Raw genomic sequence first — 24,584 nt, 5'->3', positions numbered from 1 at the left:
TCATTTCAACCTCAAAGGCCAGTTACAACAAAACCGAGACTGAGATATACGATAAATAATCACCATATTGGTAATCAGATGATTTTTTTTTAATTATATGTTGGCCGATTGTATTTTTAATTGTGCATGCTCATTTTTTCTTTTTTTTATATTTAGATTTCTAACACTCAAAGTTAGAAAATACGAATAATTTAATAACACTGTTAAATGTAATCTTTAGCAAATCTCAAAATAAATATGCTAAGATGCTTAAATACACTTCTTATTTTGTTGACTTTAGTCAATATTTTTTATTCAGAAAAAAAGTAGTATAGAATTGTAATATCCTCCAATCTTAATATCTTGCAAATGTGTCTAAAGATGGATATAGTATATTTAAACAACCATGAGCAACATTAACAAATATCAAAAGAGCAATCAAACTTTTCCAACATAAAAGTCCTGGCACCCAGAGGCTGACAGTAGTACCAGATGACAGCAATAACAACCCTAAAAACTCTTCTGTGGTACTCTTTCTGTGACACAACATCAGAGCTAGTTGCTGTGGTTACAGTTATACGGTTTCAGCAACAATGGTTTAAGCCTACAACCACAACATCCTTTTGACCATTCCACTCGAATGCAAGTCATCACATCTCAACAAGGCCAGTTTGGTGGGGCAGCTCACATGCATCAACTCTCACAAAGGACTACAAAAGACCTATGAGAAAGTGAGACAGGATATGAAGAGTGTCAGACAGAGGAAGAGCATAAACAATGACAGAAAAGCACAAGGGAGAGTCAGAAGAGGAAGAGGGGGATGACAGGAAATGACGTGATGCAACTCGCAAAGACATCAAATGTTAGGGGAGGGAGGACACAGCCCAGAAAGAAAACAAAAGTCCGTCCACATAAGAACAGCTGAAGAGGGGGAAATAGACAGAAACAAAAGAAAACTGGAAAGCGAAAGATGGTGATAAAAACATCTGTTTTTTAAGGACAAATTGACAAGTAAAATATTGCAGCACTACTTTTTTATCAAAATATTCAAAAAGAAATGTAAATAATTTGTAAAAGTAACTTAATTTATAAAACATTTTAAAGTTCATTAATATTTTACAATGCAATATTATATAAATACATATATATATTATAAATTATATATATATTTAAATTAAACTATTCATTAGAGCTATAAATATATTAATATTTCATTCTATATTTTACACTTTTTAATTTAAACGAATTACAGTGGCAAGTAAAAATTTAATTTATTTATTTATATTTATTTTTGAATACAAATATATTTCAATATATTGAAAAATACAAATGTTAATTTTTAAATGCAACTTTCATGTAAAAATTGATATTTATATTTAATATTATTTTCTTTCTAAATACAAATAATAGATATTTATGTAACAATATAATACATTTAAAAGAGATTATGGTCACAATACATTTCTTTAAACAAACGAATTTATGCACAACAATTTACATTCTTGCACAACACATTTCACACTACTGCAGCTATAGTACACTGAATATGAACTTAGTTAAAATTATCTGCATTCTAATGTTGATTCTAAATCTTTATTCTAGAGAATGCTTTACACAAACACCCTAAATTTGGGGGTGTCTTTAACAGGCCTACCCCTTGTGGTGTAGCTGAAGTCTCTGGATGGGTGATGTTGTTGTCGTTGTTGTGCTGCTCTGTGAGGGATGTATGTCTTCCCTCCTCGTTAGCCATGTCACACCCTCTATCTCCCTGCATCTGCCCACCTGGCCATGATAAAGACTGACAATAAAATCTCCCTCTTTAGCAGCAGTCAGTCCATCCCCCGCCGAGACCCTCTTTATCAAACCCACTTCACAACAGAGACAGCTTCCCCCTCGACTAAAGAAAGGCGAAAAACGGAAGCGATGTGGGGGTGAGCTGCAGGAAGAAGTAAAAAGCAAAGCAACAGATTAAGAAAGTGAGAGTAAGCGTGACTAAGCCCTACCCCTCAACTTCACTTCAACAGCAAATCGATCTAAACTCTTTATGCCTGTATCGGATCTGAATTTCTGTATGGTATAGTGGTACCTGGTTCGGTAATTTGACACTTACTCTTAGATCTCATCTGAGCCGTTTGGTGCGTACGGCAATGAAAGTGGTTGGTCTGGGAGGTTTACCCCAATCTTCAGTCTATATTTAACTAAATTATTTCTAAACAGCCAAGGAAAATGACTCTGGACCCTTCTCAAATGCTTTATCCAGAATTCAGACTACTTCCATCTGGTCAATGTTTTCATACTCTAAAGTCTAGATACAACTGTTATAATATATTTTTTTGGCTACAAGGCTGTTAAACTCTAGCTCAAAGGACATGACTGTGTGATTATGTTATTGATGTGGGAATCTCATTAAGCAGCTTCACCTGTACTGCCCACAACAAATTTCCCTTAAAGGGACAAATAAGGTAAAGCAAAAGTAAAGAAAAAAAGCCAAGGTTATAGTATAATGAAGATTTTTTTGTCAGTTGCTGCATATTTTCATGTGAACTAATACTTTAATAATCATACGACACTTTACCTAGACTCTAATAAGAAGAGTTGCAAAACGAGGAAATAAATTATGAAAAGAGGAAAACGGGAAACTACAGGATACAGGAAATTCCTGTATTAAGTCTAGGGAGAGAAAGGGCACGTAACAAAATGTTGTGTGAGAGCATCAAAACTCATTTATTTTCAAATGCAGGAGGGTTCAGAGCTTCAAGAGGGGGCTCAGGCCAACTGAGAAGATCAAAAGAAAATAGCACCCCCTCTCTACTAACCCCTTTCCAAATAAACAAAATAAACTCATAATTAAGAATCAGAAACAAAAGATTGTACAAACAAAAATTAACTTACAAACAAAGATAAGTCTTCTTGTAGTATAGATGTCAATAAAAACAAATGAGTTAACACAACACTCTTTTTTTACAAGTACAATCAGTAAACACTTCTGTGTAGAAATAGGAAAAACTTCACAAAGCAGCTTCCATACACACACAACCACACATTCCGTGGGGAAAATGCTGCATTCACGTCATGTCGTAACTACCGTAATTCCGAGATGACAACACGTGACGTTTAACTCGGTGCTGTTCACGTCCTCGGAATGGGGAATATCTGTTTCTATAGCGACAGTCAACAAAATGAACCCACGACTGCGTGAGATAATGTTACTGGCAGCTGTAAAACACATAACATTACATTTGTATGCTACTGCGAAATATTGCCGATAACGGAAAGCGTTTTAGGTAAAAAATAATTACTAACTGTTTGTTTGTTGGTATTATTAATGACGGCGATAAACGTGTTATTGCTAACCTAAACAAACAAGAACAAAATAATAACAGTATGAACACTTACATAATATGTTTTTATATTATAGTATATTGTATCTATTTCCCCCATTTTAGAGCAGTAATAGCTTTCTTTGAAAGTGCCGCCATTTTTCTTTGGTTTCGTGTTAGGTGCAGAAAACTCCCAGTTCTCATGTTGTAATTACAAGTTCTACGAGGACGTGAACGCTTTTTACAAGTTGGTATCTTGTAATTATGGTAATAACGATATGGCGTGAACGCACCTTAAATTCCCACTGCTCCATCTCATCCTCCAATCAGGATTGACAGTCAATCATTGGTGACAGGTGGCAGCCACTACCTCCTACTGGTTAAGGCTAGATGGCATACAGCAAAAACTACTGGGCATGCGCACATCAATATAGCTTAATTTTTCTCACACTGTACAACAATAATTACTATTTTTGCATTATCGTAAGGGGTAGGTTTAGGGTTGCGGTAGGTGTAGATGTTAATAAAGCACAATCTAATAGGTAGAATATTCTATTTATTGTTAGCTTCTGGTTTTTGCTGTATCCCGAACATATTAAATTTGTTACTATAACATGTTAAATATGACTTTCTCAGACCACATTGCTTAAACTGTCCGGTCATGCAGATTTGCTTAATTCAACATCAAGAAAATCAGGCCCTTTCTTTCGGAACATGCTGCACAACTCCTTGCTCAAGCTCTTGTTCTGTCCAGGCTGGACTATTGCAATGCTCTCTTGGCAGGTCTTCCAGACAGTTCTATCAAACCTTTACAATTAATCTAGAACGCGTCAGCAAGATTAATTTTTATTTTTTAATGAGCCGAAAAGAATGCAAGTCACACCTCTGTTTATCAATTTGCACTGGCTACCAATAGTTGCTCGCATAAAATTCAAGGCATTGATGTTTGCATACAAAACCACCACTGGCTCTGCACCCCTTTACCTAAATTCATTCCTTCAGACTTATGTGCCCTTCGCTTTATTGTGCCATCCCAAAGAGGCACAAAATCATTTTCACAGACTTTTTCATTAACTTTTCCTTCCTGGTGGAATTACCTGCCCAACTCAATCCAAGCAGCTGAGTCCTTAGCCATCTTCAAGAATTGGCTTAAAACACTTCTCTTCCATCTTTATTTGACCCTCTAACTCTAGCACTCTCTATTCTAATTCTATTCTTAAAAAAACACACTTGTCCCTTTTAGACTTGCACTCTATTCATTTGCTGCTAGTTTTCTTTAAAAAAACTAACTAGCTTTCTAATCTTTTTGTATTCTATCTGTTTTCTTTTCATTTATTATACAATTAACAAAAGCAAAAAAGACTTCTAACACTAGCTTGCTCTATTCTTTTTCTATTCTATCGGTTTTCTTTTTATTTATTATATTATTTAAAAAGCCCTTGCTATGTGTACTGTGTTAAGCTAACTGAGACTTGTTATAGCACTTGTATGTCATTGCTCTTTTGTTGATTTTGATTGCTTCCATTGTCCTCATTTGTAAGTCGCTTTGGATAAAAGCGTCTGCTAAATGACTAAATGTAAATGTAATGTAAATGTTAATCCCTTCTAGCAACAACCCCTCCTACTTGCAAGTAGAGGGATGGAGAGAGAGGGAAGAAGAACAAGAACAAGAGAAGAAAAACAAAACAAATAGGACGTAACAGTTATGAAAAGGTGCAAGAAGAAAAATAATGAACAAATGCAGGGTCACTTTTACATCATATGCAGTCTAGTAAAGGTCAAATAACACTGTTTTGGTCTTTTTAAACAGAGCTTAACCCCAGGTTATTGTGGTTGTAAATGCCTTTTTTAACATTTAACAGTGAGGCTAGCACTGCTTTTTACCCAGGGTTACGAAACCCTTGCTCAGGAGCAGGGTTAGCACTGCTTTTGTGGTGTTAACTCCACATTGCAGTGTCAAACTTGTACAGTATGAAATTATGTAATGTTAGAATGTTAGGACTAGATACTTAGCAACCGACAACCAATTGTGTGCCTCATATTCTCACTCTCCATTCAGAGAAACATAAAGAGACTGTTACATTCTTACCTTTATTGTCCGAAATGTCCATTCAGGAAAAACTATTTATGAGGTTGAGCAATGCTAGAGCCTTCATGTAAACAGGTCACGTGCTGCATTCGTCCAATCAATGACACTGACACCACAAATATGCAAATACGAACATTAACCCAGGGTTTAGGAACATTCAGTGTGAAACGTCAGCATATGAATACCCAGAATTAGCTTAATTGTTAACCCCAGGTAAAGTATGAGCAGTGTGAAACTTGAAGCAAGAACCCAGGATTCCTTTTACCTGGGGTTTATAATGACCCAGTGTTAACTATTTCAAGTGTAAAAAGACCTTTTGTGTGTCCTTAATCATAATACACATGACTGATGTTCATATTCATTGGATTGTTGCAACAATAACTGGTTGAGCACTATGCCAGCAACTTCATGGTCACAGGTTCAGTTCCCAGGGAACGTGTACTGATGAAATGAATCAAAGCCTAAGTAGCATACAATTGATAAATAAATCATAGCATACACTATGCATAATTTGGGATAATTGTTATTACCCGCAACCCCCAAATTCAGTGTGTGGCGGTTCTACGAGGACTGCCACAGCAGGAAGACTCCTGTCTCCTGATATTCACAAAGCATTTAAGTAAGATGATGTGCTCTGGTTTAACAGAAGAGTAGAGATTTGTTTGGAAAAGAAATCCCAGCTGCTGAATACAGGTTGCACTGCCATGCTTGAACACCAGGGGGCTGTTTGCCGTCTGAACAGAATTGTTAAATGAAACGAGATAAAAAGTGTCTGCTTGATATCAGTTTGCAGAAGAGACCTTTGCTGACTTTACTTTGGAAGACTGTTGCTTTAACAATAACAGACTTTGAATGCAGATGCATACAGAGTCAGAAGAAATATGTTAAGGGCAGACATTAATAAAATAAATAAAGTTAAAAAGATATTAGCAAGGGGTAAAATATAGAGTTCACTGTAAACAATCAGATTCCACTCAGTTTCGCTTTAGATCTGGTCAAAGATGTCATTCTGTCACTTTTAAACGTTATATTAAATGCGTCTTCAGAGCGTGTCTAAAAGCCCTGGGTTTAATGAAGATTTAACGGCATGATGTAGCCAACATAAAATAACCTGAAACTCAGTACGTGTGAGGCAGGAAGGTTCTTTAAAGTGTGTACACATCATTTCTGACTTGTCTAAAATCCCTAAACAAGCTTCCAAAACTAAATACACACTAAATCAATAACAGAAACATGATTATCCTGTTTGCAAACTCTGTTATGCAAATACTTATACTTCCCATACACCATTTACATATGCACTTTTCAGATGCTTTCATCAAAAGCAACATAACGTGTATTTAAAATGTACATATTTATTAGTAAGTGTTTTCCCTAGGAACAGAACCAGTGAACATGAGAGATGCTTGATGCCTTATAGTCAACAAAGCTGTTACTGCCAGTATACACTGACGCTACTTTTGGACTGTCAGGTGATGTTTTTTCACCACTTTTTCTCATAAGAAAGCACATAAGTGTCATGAATAAACATTTATGATAATGGAGGGACAAGCACAAAACCATGCACCTCTGAACAGCACTTGAAGAAAGTCACCAAGACAACCCTAATACGAGCTCTTGTGCTGTTCAGTCCAAACTATAACCGAGCAGTGCTCATTGTCAGGTCAGGCTTAGTCAAACACACACACAGAGAGAGAGAGAGAAAGCTCTATTCAGCTGCTGTGGCTTGTGAGAATGCCAGCAATTCTGAGCTCAGTCAAAGCCCTGAGGCCAAATGACTGTCCTTCCTTCTGTCTCGTTCTCTCTGTCTGCCCAGTCATGAGCTCTGGATTCATTTATCCCCATTTCATCTGTAGCTTGAACATTTAAACAATTTTATTAATTAAAGATGACAATGAACTTTAGAGAGGGAGAGAAATAAAGAATCAGTATGCAAGATAGACAGAGAAACCGAGAAAACAGAGATAAAGAGGGAAATCTGAGAGAAAATTGTATATATTTGATTATATGACTTGCAGTCATTTAGTGCTGAAATTACCCCTTTCTTACAATCTACTGCAAGCTTGAATTGAGTTGCCCCCATCCAATCAACAATTGATGGATAGAACTAAGTCCCCATCCCCTTTTTTATTTTTAATTCTACTTTTTTTTTTCTTTTCATTTTCAATAATAGTTTTTTACTCTAAAGTATGTCACAATACGGAAAAAAGATCTGCCACTACATCCGTTTCATCACGACTTTAAGGAAGTCCTGTATAATTCACTGACCCTGATCTGTTTTTTAAGAGGCATTTGCATAAGACACATTCTCCCAAACAAAAACAGCTCGGGGTGCAACAACATAGACTTCAAATATATTTTTTACTATTCTGGACTAAAAACTAACATGCTAAATGTAAAAAAAACTTGGGTTTTTCTTGAGGTAAACTAGTTGACCTCAGCGTCTCATCCCAATAAAAAATTGAGATGGAAAAGGAAGATATAGATATATATATATACATGGGAAATTTCTCTTCTGTTTACTGTTGTTGTTGTTGTTTTATATATATCTTCAACAAACAACAACAACAGTAAACAGAAGAGAAATTTCCCATACAAAGCTTGCGGTTAGGCTCTTTACTACATATACACATAAACACACACCGACACATCTGGAGCATTCTTGACATTCTCGCATGGTGAGCGTTAGTGTTTAGTGTCAGATTGATGAATAGAGACAGACGCCCACAAACACAGGACTATACCTAGACATATCCAGATCCAGAGATTTGGAGCAAGATCATATTCTGACAGTACAGTGTGATAGGTCTGATTGATTATTTCCCAAACTAGTGGCTTTTTCATGCCTTAACAATATGATCTGACAGACATTTTGCATGTGTGTGTGTGTGTGTGTGTGTGTGTGTGTGTGTGCGCACATGTGGAGGCAAAGAGTTCTTTAGGAGGTCATTGTGCATTTTGCCATGGGTTTTCAGTGTGTTCATTATGGGTTGAAATGAAAAGTGTGTGTGTGAGTGCACACTGAGTCCAGATGAATAGTTTCATTGTGGCATCATCAGGAAAAAGCCTTCTTAAAATCTCTATTGTACTCACTCAAACTCTCAGACTGAGATATAATTGTTCCTTTGTGGATTACACTCTTAATAATCTTGCAACTGTATTTGAACTATCATTTTAAATAACTAGATAATAGCTTCCTAAACTGATTACCTTGCGGTCAATATATGAGCCAAAAGTTAACTGCCAGTGACTGCCATTTGAATTTCATATTTACAAAAATAATATGAAGGAAGTGAGAGAAACCGAAGGGTCCAGGAAGTGGGTGTTAGATCAAGGGTGTCCTGACCACATCGGGTCTCCTTGAACTGCAAGGGAAAGATCTGAGGGAAGATCAGTCCAGGGTTAGTGGGTGAGAGGTGGCCCTGTTCTCAGAGGTGGGTAGAGTACCCAAAAACTGTACTCAAGTAAAACTAAAAGTAATAGTCTGAATAGTTACTTGAGTAAGAGTAAAAAAGTATCAGATAAAAAAACTACTCAAGTAGTTATTTACTAGTTACTTTGGATCATATACTGTATATCTATAGTCTATTTTTATTTAGATATATAGATAAAATTTATGTAATATATGTTTGTGTGTGTGTATATATATATATATATATATAATATATATATATATATATATATATATATTATATATATTCTTTTTTTTGATTTACTATCAATGATGTTATTTCTTCAGTGTGACAAAATCCTTCAGAAATCATTCCAATATGTTGATTTACTATCAATGATGTTCTTTTTAGCTTTCTATTCATCAAAGAATCCTAAACAAATGGTCACAGGTTCCAAAAAATATTAAGCATCAAAACTGTTTCCAGCGCTGGTAATTAAATCAATATATTAGAATGATCTCTGAAGGATCAAATGACTCTGAAAACTGGAGTAACAGCTGATGAAAATTCTGATTTGAATCACTGAATAACATTATATTTTAAAGTATATTAATTATGTATTATATATGTATAAATAACCTCTGACACGGAGAAGAGTGAAAACTCCTCACACAATAATAAAGTTACCGAACATCTGAACATAACGAACCAAATGCACATTGACGGATTTTCTTCTGTCTGTTCTGCAAAATGTAAACAAACGTATATTTCTGGAAGCGTAAATATTGTGGAAATATCAATATTAATTGTGTCTAGGCGAAGGCATTCCTCCTGGAACAGAGCTAACGTGGGTTTGGAGGGTATTCATTTCATACTCTGTGACAGCTTATTTAAAGTAAAAAATTATACATTGTATTTGATTTAAGTTACACGTACAACAAACTGATAATGTCATAGTGGTATCATGTACTGTAAACAAGTGTAGCCTATCTAAGTTATACCTGCTGAACCGTAGACAGCACACGCGGTGTTCATCTAATAAAGATCTTCATCACTAGCAAACAATAGCCTTTGCAGATTTGCTTTCAATTGACTGTAGATCCAAAGCCACGTCTTCAACGCTCTTGATGTTCTTAAACGTTTTGTTACAACTCTAAATGAGAACAGCTTCAGACGGCTCAGCACGTGCGGCAGGGAACTGAACGAATCATTTAAACTGATTCGCGAACCAATTCACTGCTTTGCCAACTGTTTTGATCAAGCTTCTGAACAGAACTGACTCAAAAGAATGAATCATTCGTGAATGGGTATCGCTCATTGCCAAGAGAAAAGTAGATTGTGCATCTGGAATAAAATGAAGCATTTATAACTTGTATTGCATTAAGATAAAGTAACGAGAGGAACGTGGCCCACAGTAATGAAGTAAAAGTACAGTTTTTTTCACAAAAATGTACTCAAGTAAGAGTAAAAGTACCCATCTTTAAATATACTCCAAAAGTATTAGTTACCCAAAAAATGTACTCAAGTAAATATAACAAAGTAAATGTAACTTGTAACTACCCACCTCTGCCTGTTCTGCCGTACACAATTCAGAGGACAGTTTTTTTTTTCTGCAGCACCACATATTAAAATGATAAGAATAATGATTCCAATATTTATTATTCCAACTATTTCCAATAGCTGTTGGAATAACAGTATGGGTATAGTTTAGTATATGTATTATGTAATAGTACAGATTATTTTTCAACAATAAGCCCTGTAGGAAAAAGTCTTTAAGGAGATAGTTCACCCAAAAATATTAATCTTCATGTTGTTCAAAACCTGCCACATTTAAGACATTTTGAAGAAATTGACTTCAATTATATGGACACAAAAAGGTCATACTGGTTTGGAACAGCATGAGGAGGAGTCCAGGTTTACAGAAATGGAGAAAACTTGTACCAGGAGTCTCTTATCATCTGTTCTGAGCAGTGTTCCTTACACCGCTTCTCTTGGCTGGGTGGGCTGACTTGATGATGATGAAGGAACTGAGGCGGTTTCTTTTTCACAGAGTGAGTAAATCTATCGCAGGGAGATATACTTACACAACCCATGTGGCTTGGCTCAGACAAGAAATTTCCCACTGCAAACATCAGATGTTTGAGAGGGTGGCAGATTAAACATGGTCCTATTCATCAGGACTTGTTACCAAAAAATGACCATGGAGAGCCTCTTTGAGCTGTATATGAGTGAGTGGATCTACTGCTACCAATCTTCAATGAGCCAGAGCTTTGCTCTCTAACATGAGAAGATATTGGGTCAAAACTATACCTACAGCAATGTTCAAATGTTACTCTTTCAAAACAACATTCAAAAATAACAAACAAAGGGTCCAAAACCATTTAAATTTATTTTCAGGCTGTCAACGTTAATGCATTAACGCATGCAATTCATTTTACAATCCTTAACGCGTTAAATAAAAATTTTAATTTAACGCAATTAAAGCAAAATTACTGAAGCACAATTTCTATTCTAACCCTTTAACCCAATTTTGCTTCTCTGTTTGTGATCAGAATTTTAAGCCGCTAAACTCCGGGAAAGTTTTCAGTCCAATGATCCAGTAAGCAAATGCATTCAAACAATCCATCCAAAACAGCGATAATATAAAGGAAACCAGGCTGATTACATCAGAGATCACAGAGAGAACAGAGACGAGCATTGCGTTTTCAGTGAATTATTTATTCCAGCGTGTTTCACTTTGTGGTCCTGTTGGGTATCGCAACTTGACTTCTCTAAAATGTAAAAAAGCTCTTTGCTGTTGCACTGTACACATGCTAATTCAGATTTTTTTAATCCTTTTTTTTCTTTCATATGTGCTTATATGGGCTCCTTATATCATTTGGTTCTTTGGTGTCCTTTTGGAGTTTAAAAGTGTCCTTTTTTGTAAAGACATCTAAATTTGTCTTGAAAAAAGCTTGCAGAAAATACAGATTTTTGAAAATTACCCTTCAATTTTTTTTTTTTTTTTAATACTTTGCTGGATGATGACAAAATAAACATCTGAAACAAGATAAATGGTCTATGCTTAATTTTTATGAAGTGTGTGATTAATTGCGATTATTAACAGAAAAAGGGTGTGATTAATTAGATTAAAAATTGTAATCTATTGACAGCCCAAATTTTATTTTAGGTAAATTAGGGTAAATTATTATTATTCAATGTTTTGTTGTTATGACAATGGCGAAAATGTATCATCCATATAGGCCTACACAACCATATTTTGCATTATTTAAAAAGAAAACATTCTTTATGACATGGAATATTTTAGCTGCTATTTTAGTTTTTGAAGGTATTTCTATTTTCCCTTAATCTAGATGTACAACTGCTCTTGGAATTACTGAGAAAAAAAATATGTATAGCATAATATCACAAGACCAACCTATACTTGGAAAAAAAGATGAATGCTTGAATATGTACTACTTTAAAAGTTTATTTCTATCTTTTTTACTCCAAAGTTTCAAATTCTAAGATCTTAGCCACTGTTGATGAATTATTACAACTAGATTTCCCCTAATTAATGGACTGAGCTAATTACAGAGCTTTGCTCCTGTTCTACCACCCTCCTGTGAGACGGTATCCTGTGACATCACTAATCATAGTTGCTATGGCAGCAGAAACCAGTGTGCAAACACCTGTCTGTGACCACTCCCAATGTCTCACATTTGTGACTTATAACAAGGTGCATTCAAGCCGCCAGAGTTGATCAAATCAGTCTCATAGTACGCATGTCAGATAAATGTCTAAAAATAACCAGGAAGAGGAATAAAACTGTTTGAACTGCTCTGAATGTTAATAATGTATTTGCATAAAGCACAAGTCTTCCTTGTGCAAACCAAATGATCCTACTGGTGAATAAAGAATATGATCGGCAAAACAAAGGCATATATGTCTTCTGTTATCGTACTGCAACGCATCTCTCTTATAATCTTTATGTAGCATTTGTGTGTAAATAAATAAATCGGTCAATTTCTTCCTGGAGTGGATTATTTATGGCTTTGGTTTATCGCTTTTTTTTAAAGGTTATCTTAGATGGGATGAATGATGGAATTGCTGAAAGAGTGTCTCTCTCACACAGACACAGCATTATGTAGACTAAGTAGCCTGTAAAACACTAGACCCACCCAGAGTCAGGGGACTGGGCTGAGAATTACTGACCTGGAGAAGTTTTCTCTTTCTCAAATACACACATGAATACCCATATGTGCGCACACATACACACGTGGTCATGTACACAAACACAGGAAGGCGTGTGCACATCCTCCTTTCTAAAGTGACAGACGAAAAAGAAGCGAAGCTTTTCCTTCACATTACATTACTAACAAGCATTTTCAAAAATGTTGCTTCTAAGTTTGCACTACACATTCAAATAGAAAATCTGGGGTCTTGACAGGTACAGAAAATTACTTTTATAAGGAACAGAAAATGACAAATTAATAACCGATCTACTGTACTGTACAAAGCTACAGAAGGTATCCTGGGAATGGCAACCACCTAAATGTAACCTTGTTGTTAAATAAAACATTCCCTTGCACACTCTACTGTGAATGCGTGTAATATGCTTATCAAGTGAGGTGTGACTTCAGTTGGAAGGCATTTCTCCTCACCTAATAAACAAATATTTGCATAAACTGCTTGTGTAACAGTTACAAAATCTATATAACATATTCAATGGTCATATTGTTACTTATATGGTGGGGACTATGGGATAAAAAAATAATAGTAGTGTCATTTTGAAAATAAAATAAAATGGTGGTAAGCCTAGTGAAAATATTTGAAGGGCAAGAAAATATCTGAAGTACTGACCCAAACGAATCAATTTTAAAATCCCAACCCTCATACTGATCCATCAATCAAACACTACTTAATTCGCTCCATTTACTTCTAACCATAAACGAAAACACAACCATGTGACACAATCATCCCTGCATTAACAGAATGATTCAGTAAGCTACAGTGATGATCTTTTGTCAGGGACACAAAACAGGGAAAACCCCCTAAATTCAGGCTCAAATTCAACTTATTCTCTCAGAGCAATCCGATCTCCAAAGAGAGTGCCTGAATTCTAAATTGAGCCTGGAAATCTGAGAGAGCCGGGGGTGTGATGGAGAGCTGACCAGTATGATAAAGGGGGAGACAGACAGAGAGGGGAATTTTGGAGTGAAGGAGGGGGAGAAGGAGAGCAGCTGGTGTTTCACAAAGAGAAAGGGGGGAAGAGAGAGAGATAGAAGCAGAGAAAGAGAGAGAGATTACAACCGCTACTACTCCCTGCGGATCAGTTTACAACACTCTAACTGTTGCATGCTCTCGCAGACAAAGGGCAACAGGGCAGTGTGGATGGGAGGGGAGGATATGTCTTTCTGCAGAGTATGCTAGCTTTCACAGCATTAAATATTCATTGCTTTGGGATGTATTAACAGGACGGCTTCCAAATAAATGATTTCAAGAGTCGAACTGAAATTCCTGTATTTAACCAGGAAACTGTGGTTTTTAAGTGCTTTATAAAAATCGGAGATTTACATATTGATAAAACTTTAAATTTAACATAGAGGACAAAGTTTGATAATGCACATTAGGGACATTTCTTCCTGAATAACAAATCAAGCAATTAAACCACAATGAACAATTCGATCAATAGAAGGAAAGTGATAGAGAGCATTTACTAAGTAATGGAGTACTTTACATCAAGATCAATGTATGGAGAACTAGCCCAAGGCATTCAAATAATGGAAGCTTGGTTTTAGTAATGGAACAGTTGTGCAAGCTGCTCTAGTGCTACAGAACGCTGGATAATGAGCAGAACTCATCATGGCAACAGAACTGATGATGTCACAGAGGGGAGGGGCTGCAACGGAAACAAGGCTATGGAACACATGGCCAGAGTTTGCCTTTATGAGGTCATGAGAAAATGCAGCTGTTTTACACTTGGGGAAAAAATGGGCGAGGGAAGCGATCAAGTTTCTAAACCTCCCATCAGAGTATTAAACAAGCTGTTGATCAGCTTAAAGGCAGGAATACACTGGTATTCTCTTCATTGGAGATAGTGGAAGTGCAGCGATGCACTGATGTCCAAGTAAACCCAATCCGAGGTTTAAACAATGACTTAAAGCTGCCCCAGGAGGTCAACACAAACATGACAGCAGAGAGTCATCAGCACACACACACTAGCAGTGGTCAGTAAATAGGGTGAGGGTGTGGCTGAAGAGCACAACATGAAGTCAATGGTGAATATGATCTGAAGCTGTGGTAACACAATGGACTCCATTATGCCTGAGCATCAGTCTCATGCCCTCCTGATCCCCTCCAAAACTGCACCATCAGCCAAACATACCACAGCCAATCAGATCTCAGCAATAACTTTTCTGGCCAACAGAAAAGCACACAAGATACTGACAAGTATGCTCTTGGCAGGCCATCTTTGAGCATCCTCACCAAATCAAATCCAAATGTTACTACTAAATGTAACTACTAAAAAATCAGAACCAACACAAAACAAAGTCTTTCTTACCATGTTTTATATTAGCACTGATGATTCCATGAAGAACAAAAGTTTCTTTAAAGTTGAAAAAGCTTCTTTGGATTATTAAAATGTTATTTAAACTAAGAAAATCACAGTCCTTTTAACAATTTTTCGCTAAAAGTTTTTTTGGGGACACCAAAATGATTCTTTTATGGGGCTGCTCCAAAAACTTTTATTTAACCTAAAAGCTAAGATAAGTTAAGAAAGTTAAGTTAACCTTAAATAAGAACCTTTATTTTCCAAAAAAATAAATAAATAAATACTGGAGTTATTTGGGTTTTAAAAAAGAACCCAATTAGCATACAATTAGTTTACAAAGCGTAGTTATTAGTTGGATTTGTTTGATTTGGTTCACAAAGCTAATCCAAAAGATTTGCTTGTGAATTAGACTGATCCAGATCTCAAGCTTAACTTAGTAACTTAACACAAACACAGTTTACCAGAAGGAAGGATATAAATTTATGAAAAAAAAAAAAACATAAATGTAATGACATTAGGTTGAAAAAAGATGACAATTTCCATATCTGAACGAACTATGCCTTCAGCCAGAAGTGTTCATTGCACTAAAACTACTTCCTGGATAAAATGAACTGCAGACTTTCTTTGACACAAAATGAAGCCAAATAGGTACACCGTGTACCTAATTCTATAAAGCCACATACAAATGCATCAATTTGCTTATGGTATGTACTGACAAAAACAATGTGCACTTGTGTTAAAAGCCAGTGAAGTAAAGACAGGACAGGAAACTGGGAATTGGCAAACTCTTCAAACCCCATTAAGCTGGCCCAATGCGTAGTGGGCTGGGAACTTACTTAATAAAACACACAGATACACAACAGGACATCTGATTTCACAGGGATAAGGCTTTGCAGAACATGTTAGCCTAGCACAAAACATTAAGTTCTGTCAGCTCCATCTGTGAACTAGTAATCTATGAGCAAGCATCAATGAATTTGAAACTTGATGGTGCTCTAAACAAACCAAAAATATTATGCTCATCATGTGAACCAGCTCTTGTCATTAATGCCTAGTTCACACTACAGGATTTTAAGCCCGAAGTTAACGAGCTCGCAGACAGGTTGGGCTGTGATCGAGAGGAAATCAGCAGGTGATCAGTGCTCAGCAATCTTTATGTGTGAACTACTCAACGACGCATCAACGATACCTCACTGACGCCAAAGGAATATTTAGCATGCTAAATATCTGGACCGGTCATCCGATTCGACATCATTTGGTGTTCAACTTCCCGTTCAACTTCTCGCATTTGTTTTCATGTCAAAATGTGGTTTGGGGACCGTGTAAAATCATTGGGTGACAGAGTTGTTGTCAGCCCTGTTGCTGATCATTACATGGTGTCACTTAATGTGAACACCACAACGACTTCAAGACAGACAGCAAGTCATGTAGTCTGAACAGCACAGAGATCTGCCAACGTTTTAAGTCATGTAGTGTGAACTAGGCTTTAGTTGCTGACATAATCACATTCACATTTCTGATGACTGTTCCTGCTTAGTCATCCTATATGTGGACAGGAGTGTGAGTGTCTTAATTGTAACCGTGTAGCAGACACTTCATTAAAATTTGTGTATGATTGCCACTTTGTTGGTGTTTTGCTGCCTGCAAGTATGGTCACTTCTGGCAACAAATGGTCACATTCACATTTTTTGTCAATACAATTGAAGTCAATGATGCCCAATAGTGTTTGGTTACCAAACATTCTTTTGTGTTCCGCAGAAGTCAGTCAGTCATACAGGTTTGGAATAATATGAAGGTGAGTAAACGCTGACATAATTTTCATATTGGGGTGAACTATCCCTTTAAAGCTAAATGTAAAAAGTACAAATTAATCATTTTTACTGCAAAAAATGTACTGTACATAATACTCAATTCATAAAATAAAAAAGAATTGAAAACACAAACTTTTACAAAATGTGACAGATTTTAAATATTACAAGGGGGAACCCTTCTGTTAACCAGTGAAGATGATTGTTCAGTTAATCTGCTGAAAATAACCAAATATTGGTGAATCAATCAGCCTGGCTGATATATTGACTATAACTAGTCCAGTTAATGGTGCTATACATTAAAGATTTTTGCCATACATGTGTTTTAAACTGCTTATGGTATTTTCCCAAAGAATCTGTGTTACATAACACAAGTGTGCTGGCTTATATTTAATTGACAATAAATAGTCAGACAGATAAACCTGTTCTTTAAACACGTTCCAGAAGTCATAAAATGGGTGAAGGTTATCTATTCAAGGCCTAAACTTTGTCTTAATTTTATTTATGTTTCAGTTCAATATGATTTCATACGAACAATTTTCTGGCAAACCACCATGATGAGTGTTAGAGAAAACATAAATATTGGTGTTTAACACAGAGCAAGTCGAACAACTCAAGCTTTCAAGCTCAACAGGGAATTGCATTATATTCAGTGTACAAACCAAACACTTTGGCAGTGTTTAATCACCAAAAATGTCCCTTTACACCATAATGGAGAAGAAATGACCCCTCAGATGAAGGGTGGATGGGAGACTCCAAAGATTCAGATGGGCTTGTTAAAGAAAAGTGAATGCATCTGTTGGGTCTTAAAAGCAACTCTATTGTCTGTCCTAGATAAATAAAACACGTGGGAGGTTTTAGGAACTAACTAGCAGGGTTTGTTCCGTAACCAGCACTCAACTTACTTGCATGGAGTCATTTGCCATTGTTGTATCCGGATTGTCGTTTGTGTCAGGACACCCAAATTGTCGTTCCCCCTCTTTCTAGATTCTCAGAAATCGACGACAAAGAGATCCTGTTCTTCTGTCGGCTCTCAATGCAACAGTTTAAGATCCAGCAGCGCTTGAACAGCTTATCAAAACTCTGTACATGTAATAAATGCTGTTGCATCACTGTCTGACCAGATGCAGCTTGTCATCTGGACATAACCTAATCTATTATACGCTCTCCTTTAATTCAAAATAAAACCACTGCATGTAAAACATGACATAAAAGCATTAGCATTGTTCATTCAAACTATCCTCTGGCACATCGACAGCTCGCATGGTTCTTCTGGTGGAGCTCGATACAGCTGCATACCGCACTGGGCAGGGTAACTGGTCAAAAGAGTTCAGCTTTTCTTCTCAATTCATCACCCGAAAACACGAACGCCTACACTCAGTTTAACAGCAGTCTCATCATCAACCGAGGCCCGAGGAGGTCACATTCACAGCCGGTGAATAATACAACAATCCGCTCAGATACCGTCGCCGCTCGCCGCTGTGTGACTCCGCCAGTAATGATCGCTCGCGCGGGAGGATCGTTTACTATCCCCGGGCGCGAGCGTTGTGGACGCAGCCAGTGTGCCGGTTGCGCGCTCCTGAGGGTCACGTGACCTGGCATTGTGTCCACAAGCAAATGAGTTTGGTTTCATCACTCTCTCGTGGCAGACATCATTTCAAACTGTTGAATCGCACTGCAAAATATATGCGGTTAACAAATGTGTGTTTTTAACCCTCTGGTGCTCCTCATTTGGGAATCCTCACGGTCAAAAGTGTCCGGACACCTAAAATGTAACTTTTTTTTGCCCCAGTAAAATCAATGCAATATATTTTTGTTCAATAATATTTTTTCTTTTTTTATTTAGTATTTTAAGATATTTTCATGGCACTAATGAATATTTATGCAACAATTATGATCTATATATATATATATATATATATATATATATATATATATATATATATATATATATATATATATATATATAAGGCCTATAAATTCTCTAATTTTTTTTAGACATAAACACTTTTTTTATTAAGTTGTGGGTTTGGATATATATTTAGAGATTCTCAAAGACAACTTTTTTAAAAGGTTTAGATTTTTTTTTTTTTGGTTTGAAATTTTGAAGCTTCGGTCTTTGAATTATTATTACTACAGTCAAACCTGAACACAGAGAAAGCATTTTGTTACACAAAACATAAAAAATGTAACAAAAATTAAAAGAAATATTTTATCATAGCCTAATCCTTCTGGGTCTGATCTGATTTCAAACTCTTATTTCAGTTTTCAGACTCGTTTTGGTTATAGCCACTCCAATTCATTTGAGTGTGTATTGTTTATGTTTGTGTGTGTGTGTGTGAGTGTGTTTGAGTGTTTGTCTATTTTGCACTCTTGATGTTTAAGAGTGTAACTCCTTCTTGCTGTCCACTTTTTTACTACATTGTAGTTGAATTATTGCTTTTATTTGACATATTTGATGTTTTACATTGACACCAGTTTATAGATGTATATGTGTGTGTGCGTGTGAGTGGATGTGTTGGTTTTGCACTGTTGATGTTTTAGACTTTCACCCTGTCATTGCTGTGTACATTTTTTGTCAGATTTGTAGATTGTACGCACAAAAATTCTCAGAATGTCTGTGTTTTTGTCGATATCCCATTCATTTCCAATGGTCGGTCATTTTTGACCGAAGACCACAAGTGCACATGTGATTTTTTTTTATGACCACTTATCCTGGTCAAATCATGCTTCATACCATTCCGATGAAGCTGTGATTTTAAAAAAATCAAAACATAACTTTTTTTGACCGAAGAGCACCAGAGTGCTAAAATAAAACTTAAGTATTTAAATCCAGCTAATACCAAATTCACAGAAAACTGACTTATATTGTAAACATCTTAAATATGATACTTACTACTGTCATTGTGTGTGACCAGCTTTATTTTCTCTTATGCTACATGCACTTTTACAAGTTTTTTTTAACTGAAATGTGTGTTGGCAGTGTGTGTACACAACCACCCTGTAATGATAAAAATCCACCCAGTGTTTTTTTTTTTTATCTACTAAAATCTTTACCCCTTTCTCAAATCGAGCTGATCTCAGATGCCTGTCTGTGTGACGATGGATTACGTTTGTTTCCTAATAATGTGCTGCTAATTAGCAAGTTTCACGATGGTAAACAGTCTCTCTGAGAGCTGCTGGCAAGAGAGGGTTGGGGCGAGCAGAGCTCATTAACACTTAAAGGAAAATGCTACAAAACGGTTTGCTCTGAAAAGAGCTGTTTTTGACAGAGTAAAAAAGGTGTTTTTTACGGAGCCCCACACATGGCATGCAGGAACAAATAGTAGGCTAAATCGTGTGCACGATTTACTATTTTGTTCAGTCGATTTATAAATTGTGTGCACAATTTACTAATACATTCACTAGATTTGCTTAATCGTGCACACGATTTATAAATCGAAAAAATGAATTAGTAAATTGTGCGCACGATTTAGCAAATCAAGGGAACGAAATAGTAATCATGTGCACGTTTTAGTACATCGAGGGAATGAATTAGTAAATCGTGTGCACAATTTATTTATTTTTCTTGCATGTCATGTGCAGGGCTCCATAGTTTTTTTTCCCCCACTACTATTGAGAAATTTTTACCAATTGTTACAGACTTTTCATTAAGACCCTAAAGAGCCTCTTATAGGCCTACCTGTTTCTGTGGTCCCAGTAGGATCAGAATAGGAAATACAAATATGGTTAGGCCTATATTAATCAAGCCTAACCAAGACATGTTGCCACAGTTAACCTTGTTTTTATTTATTAGGTTAGTCACTGGTGAAATACAGTGCACAGACTTAATGTTAGAATTAATGCACAAAGTCAGCAATTAGCTGTCAAAAAAAAGCATAATAACATTAATCTGGCGTGTCTCTTTAGTGCTGCTGTCACGTGTACTGCACGTGTTTACAGGCGATTATTGATTGTGCTGCAACGATACAGTCGTCCATTACTTTAAAATGTATTTTCACAAACTTTTTTCTCTCAGCGCTTATTATTTCATGCCGGAAACACAGAGCATGGGGAGTTAAAGTCTTCACTATGCGAAGAAAATGAAGCAGCACAGTCTCTGACAGAAGCAGTAACGAGTACACAGACTTTTGAAGGTAAGGATGGGGGGAAAAGTAATTATTCCCCGAACCCAGCACCCTGATGCACATAATATAGCTCTTGTTCACAGAAGTCAATGCAATGGCGCCCTCGTTCGATGAAGAGAGGTGTTTCTCAGTCGAAGGTGCCCTTCATCATTCTTTATTTCTGAAGGAAAATCTTCATCCTGTCAGATTAAGAGAATGATGGATGAAAAAATCTCTCCTATTGAAAGGAAACTTGAGTACTTGCTGAACAAGGCAGATGAGTTTCAAACACAGCTTTTATGGAGGTGCAATCTAGAAAAAGAGCATTTAGATATTTTTGTCAAATGTTTTTGGATGTTACCTATCTGACAAAAAAATCTGCTCTTGTGTAGAGCCTATATGGTTGTTTTAGTCGAGAATGCCTCTAGAATTATGGGTTTGCCAATATTGTAACCATGTTTCTGCAAACTTGTCAGCTGTACTTCACTTACCTGGGGTCCACAGCCAGAAACTCCAACCCCTTCCACCCACCTCTCTCCACGTATGTGACCCTGGACCACAAACCAGTCTTAAGTGTCAATTTTTCAAAATTGAGATTTATACATCATATGAAAGCTGAATAAATAAATCAAAATACAAATATTTGAAAATCTGGAATCTGAGGGTGCAAAAAAATCAAAATACTGAGAAAATCGTCTTTAAAGTTGTCCAAATGAAGTTCTTAGCAATCCATATTACTAATCAAAAATTAAGTTTTGATATATTTACAGTAGGAAATGTACAAAATCTCTACAAGGAACATGATCTTTACTTAATATCCTAATTATTTTTGGCATAAAAAAAATCTATAATTTTGACCCATACAATATATTTTTGGCTATTGCTACAAATATACCCCAGCGACCTAAGACTGGTTTTGTGCTCCAGGGTCACATATATTCACGCACAGGTGAGAAACTGATTTATTCTACACATCTTACACCGCACTGTAGGTGAACACGAATGGCAGGAACCCAAATTTTTTACTGTGTTTGTATCCCATCACAGCTTTTGCATTTTTCTCAGCAACTGTGTTCTCGTCTGGAACACCTGGTGTTGCTGTACGCCTCCTTCAGTTTCTTCTCACTGGAGGAATCTGATCCACTGAGATACAAACCAATCATAGAGGCAGATTTAGAAATCAATGTGAGGATTCAGTCAGAAGATACTGAATCTTTTTTTAGCACAAAAGGAAGGTTCTCAGAGGCCTGATTTTAATATAAATGTAGTCATAAAATACCTAGGGATTCCACATTAGGTTATTTCTATTATTATTGTTTTCTTTATTGCAGTTTTTTTCAAGATTTTTCTCCTTTTTTAGATTATATATCAGCTATGTACTGTATATCAGCCATCAGTTTTAATGTACTTAACAAAAATAAAAAAATGAAGTCAAAAGTTTTAATGACAAAAAGAAGTATTCAAAATGTGTAGTGTAACTTACAATTTCCAAAGTAGTAGAAAAATTTGAAATTTGGATTAGGCATAAAATAATATCTTCTGAATGATTCAAATATGTGCAAATTTGCTGAGAATTGAACAAATAGTTGTGACCTGGCTTAGAGGAAGTTAGGGATCAAGTCATTAAAAGCAAAAACGCTATGAAATGCACCATATTTTATGAAAAAGTTTGATGTGCTAGAGCAAAATTGTATTTTTAGAATCAGCTCTCCAAAATTAGTAAGAAACCAATACTGGATTTCATTCAGCAAATAGGATGCAGTGCAGTATAATAATTTTTCGACCAAACAACATCTAGCACATGATAGGTGCAGAGGGAAACAATTATGACAGTGTAAGGATAAGAACGGCCCTAACTGATGGGATAATGCCATATCTTCGTCTTTACAACATCCATTTCCTACCTTCACAGTTACTCCCTGTGCTGTGAGGATGTCTTTGAGGCAGCAGATGATAAGGATGGAGAAGGAATGTGCGAGGGAGAAAAGAGAGAAACTGAGAGAGAGAGTACAGTAGAGAGGATTTGGTCTATTGGCCGATGGGTCCAGACGCACCCTGATCCAGAGACAGAGGACATCACTGATTGTTAATGTACTTTTAACTACCTTTGTTTTCATAGGAAAAGATGGAGCTAGTCCTAGATAAGCACTCGTCTAATTAGAGATTTTGAGATCAATTATTAAGAAATGTGTAAATACGTAACTTGGAAATAACAGTTAAACTTAGATTTAAAAAAAATCATTGCGTGTATATATTTTGTAGGGCGCTGTGTTCAGTTCCTTGTGGTCAGTACAAGCAGCTGTTGTGTCTGGGAAGAGAGGAGCCTTCATCCTGCAATGCCACAGACTGCCTGTTGGGGGTGCTGCTGGCCTAGGGAACAGAGGGTACATTTGGCATGAAAACATGAGGTGGTGCTCGCTTAGGGCCTCTTGATTCTTCATTCATTTGCTTTGTTGAAAGCAGATGCGAGTACAAATAGAAGTTAAAAATCTAAGGTATGTACATTTTTACAAATTTTCAAACAATGTTTTTATTTTTCATGGCTGTTATTGTTGGTGTTGTTCAGCCAAGTTGGTTTGATATGTAGTAAATAATTTACTACACCAGTGATGGAAAACTCATTAAACGGAGATAAAGTTCAAGATTAAATGTCAAACCAACTTTATTTTCATGAAAACATTAAAATACAGTGGCAGTTCAAGTAGTCGGTTACAGAGTCCAGAAATAAAACCTCCTGGCAGCTAAGGCCCACTGCCTACTTTTCTCTATAAAACAAAGAAATAAAACAATCCTTCCTTTCAAAATAATACATTACAAAAATATACAATCAAAGCTGGAACATGTACCACACAGAAGCAGTTGTGTCTTTGCAAACATGGTAAAAATCAGTGGAGAGTGCAGAGCATTTACTAATAATGCTGTTGTATTCCTTCATATGTCAAGCCTAGTCAAAGCTATTTTCAGTGCATTTTTTACTGCTGGTTTGTGTGTCTATACAGTATACCTGTATGGTATTTGTAACTGTGATATATCAAGTTGTACAACAGTAGTTAAGCCAAAATACAGTGAAAGTCAAAATCTACCTGAAATCCTGTTTTCCCTGATTATAATGTAAAGCTGTTCATTTGATATATTCTTTAAAAAAAAAAAAAGTTTAATTTAAATAAATGATCCTAACTCTACAGTGTCAAACAGTATTATATAGTCTCTAAACTACTTCACAGCACTGGACAAATAGGAAGAACACCAGTACAGTACAAATAAAATTAAAATGGTAATCTCTTTTCATAATACAGTAAACAGACTTTATCATTGCCCCTTTAAAATAACATGTACCATCACATATGACAAAACT

At 36.1% G+C, this 24,584-nt stretch overlaps 1 protein-coding gene and 1 pseudogene across 2 annotated transcripts in view; one reads left to right on the top strand and one right to left on the bottom strand.

Moving 5' to 3' along the window:
• The window catches only part of LOC109066263 (serine/threonine-protein kinase N1-like), a 37,200-nt gene extending 18,491 nt beyond the window's left edge, over positions 1-18,709 (bottom strand). The window contains exons 1-2 of one of the 2 annotated variants that reach the window (XM_042761011.1): positions 18,029-18,709; positions 1,634-1,915 (exon numbers count right to left, since the gene is read on the bottom strand). In XM_042761011.1, coding sequence (XP_042616945.1) covers positions 1,634-1,753 — 120 coding nt within the window. In that variant the 5' untranslated portion in view covers positions 1,754-1,915; positions 18,029-18,709. The remainder of the gene's footprint in view (positions 1-1,633; positions 1,916-18,028) is intronic. The other variant, XM_042761020.1, reaches the window with a different exon arrangement.
• A 2,411-nt stretch (positions 18,710-21,120) lies between these two features.
• On the top strand, positions 21,121-23,374 carry LOC122145652 (annotated as a pseudogene).
• Positions 23,375-24,584: the final 1,210 nt, after the last annotated feature.

Source organism: Cyprinus carpio, chromosome A1 (assembly GCF_018340385.1).
Source record: "Cyprinus carpio isolate SPL01 chromosome A1, ASM1834038v1, whole genome shotgun sequence".
In the NCBI taxonomy this organism is placed as follows: domain Eukaryota; kingdom Metazoa; phylum Chordata; class Actinopteri; order Cypriniformes; family Cyprinidae; genus Cyprinus; species Cyprinus carpio.
The sequence above is the reverse complement of the archived record's forward strand: the minus strand, read 5'-3'. Positions and strand labels throughout refer to the sequence as shown.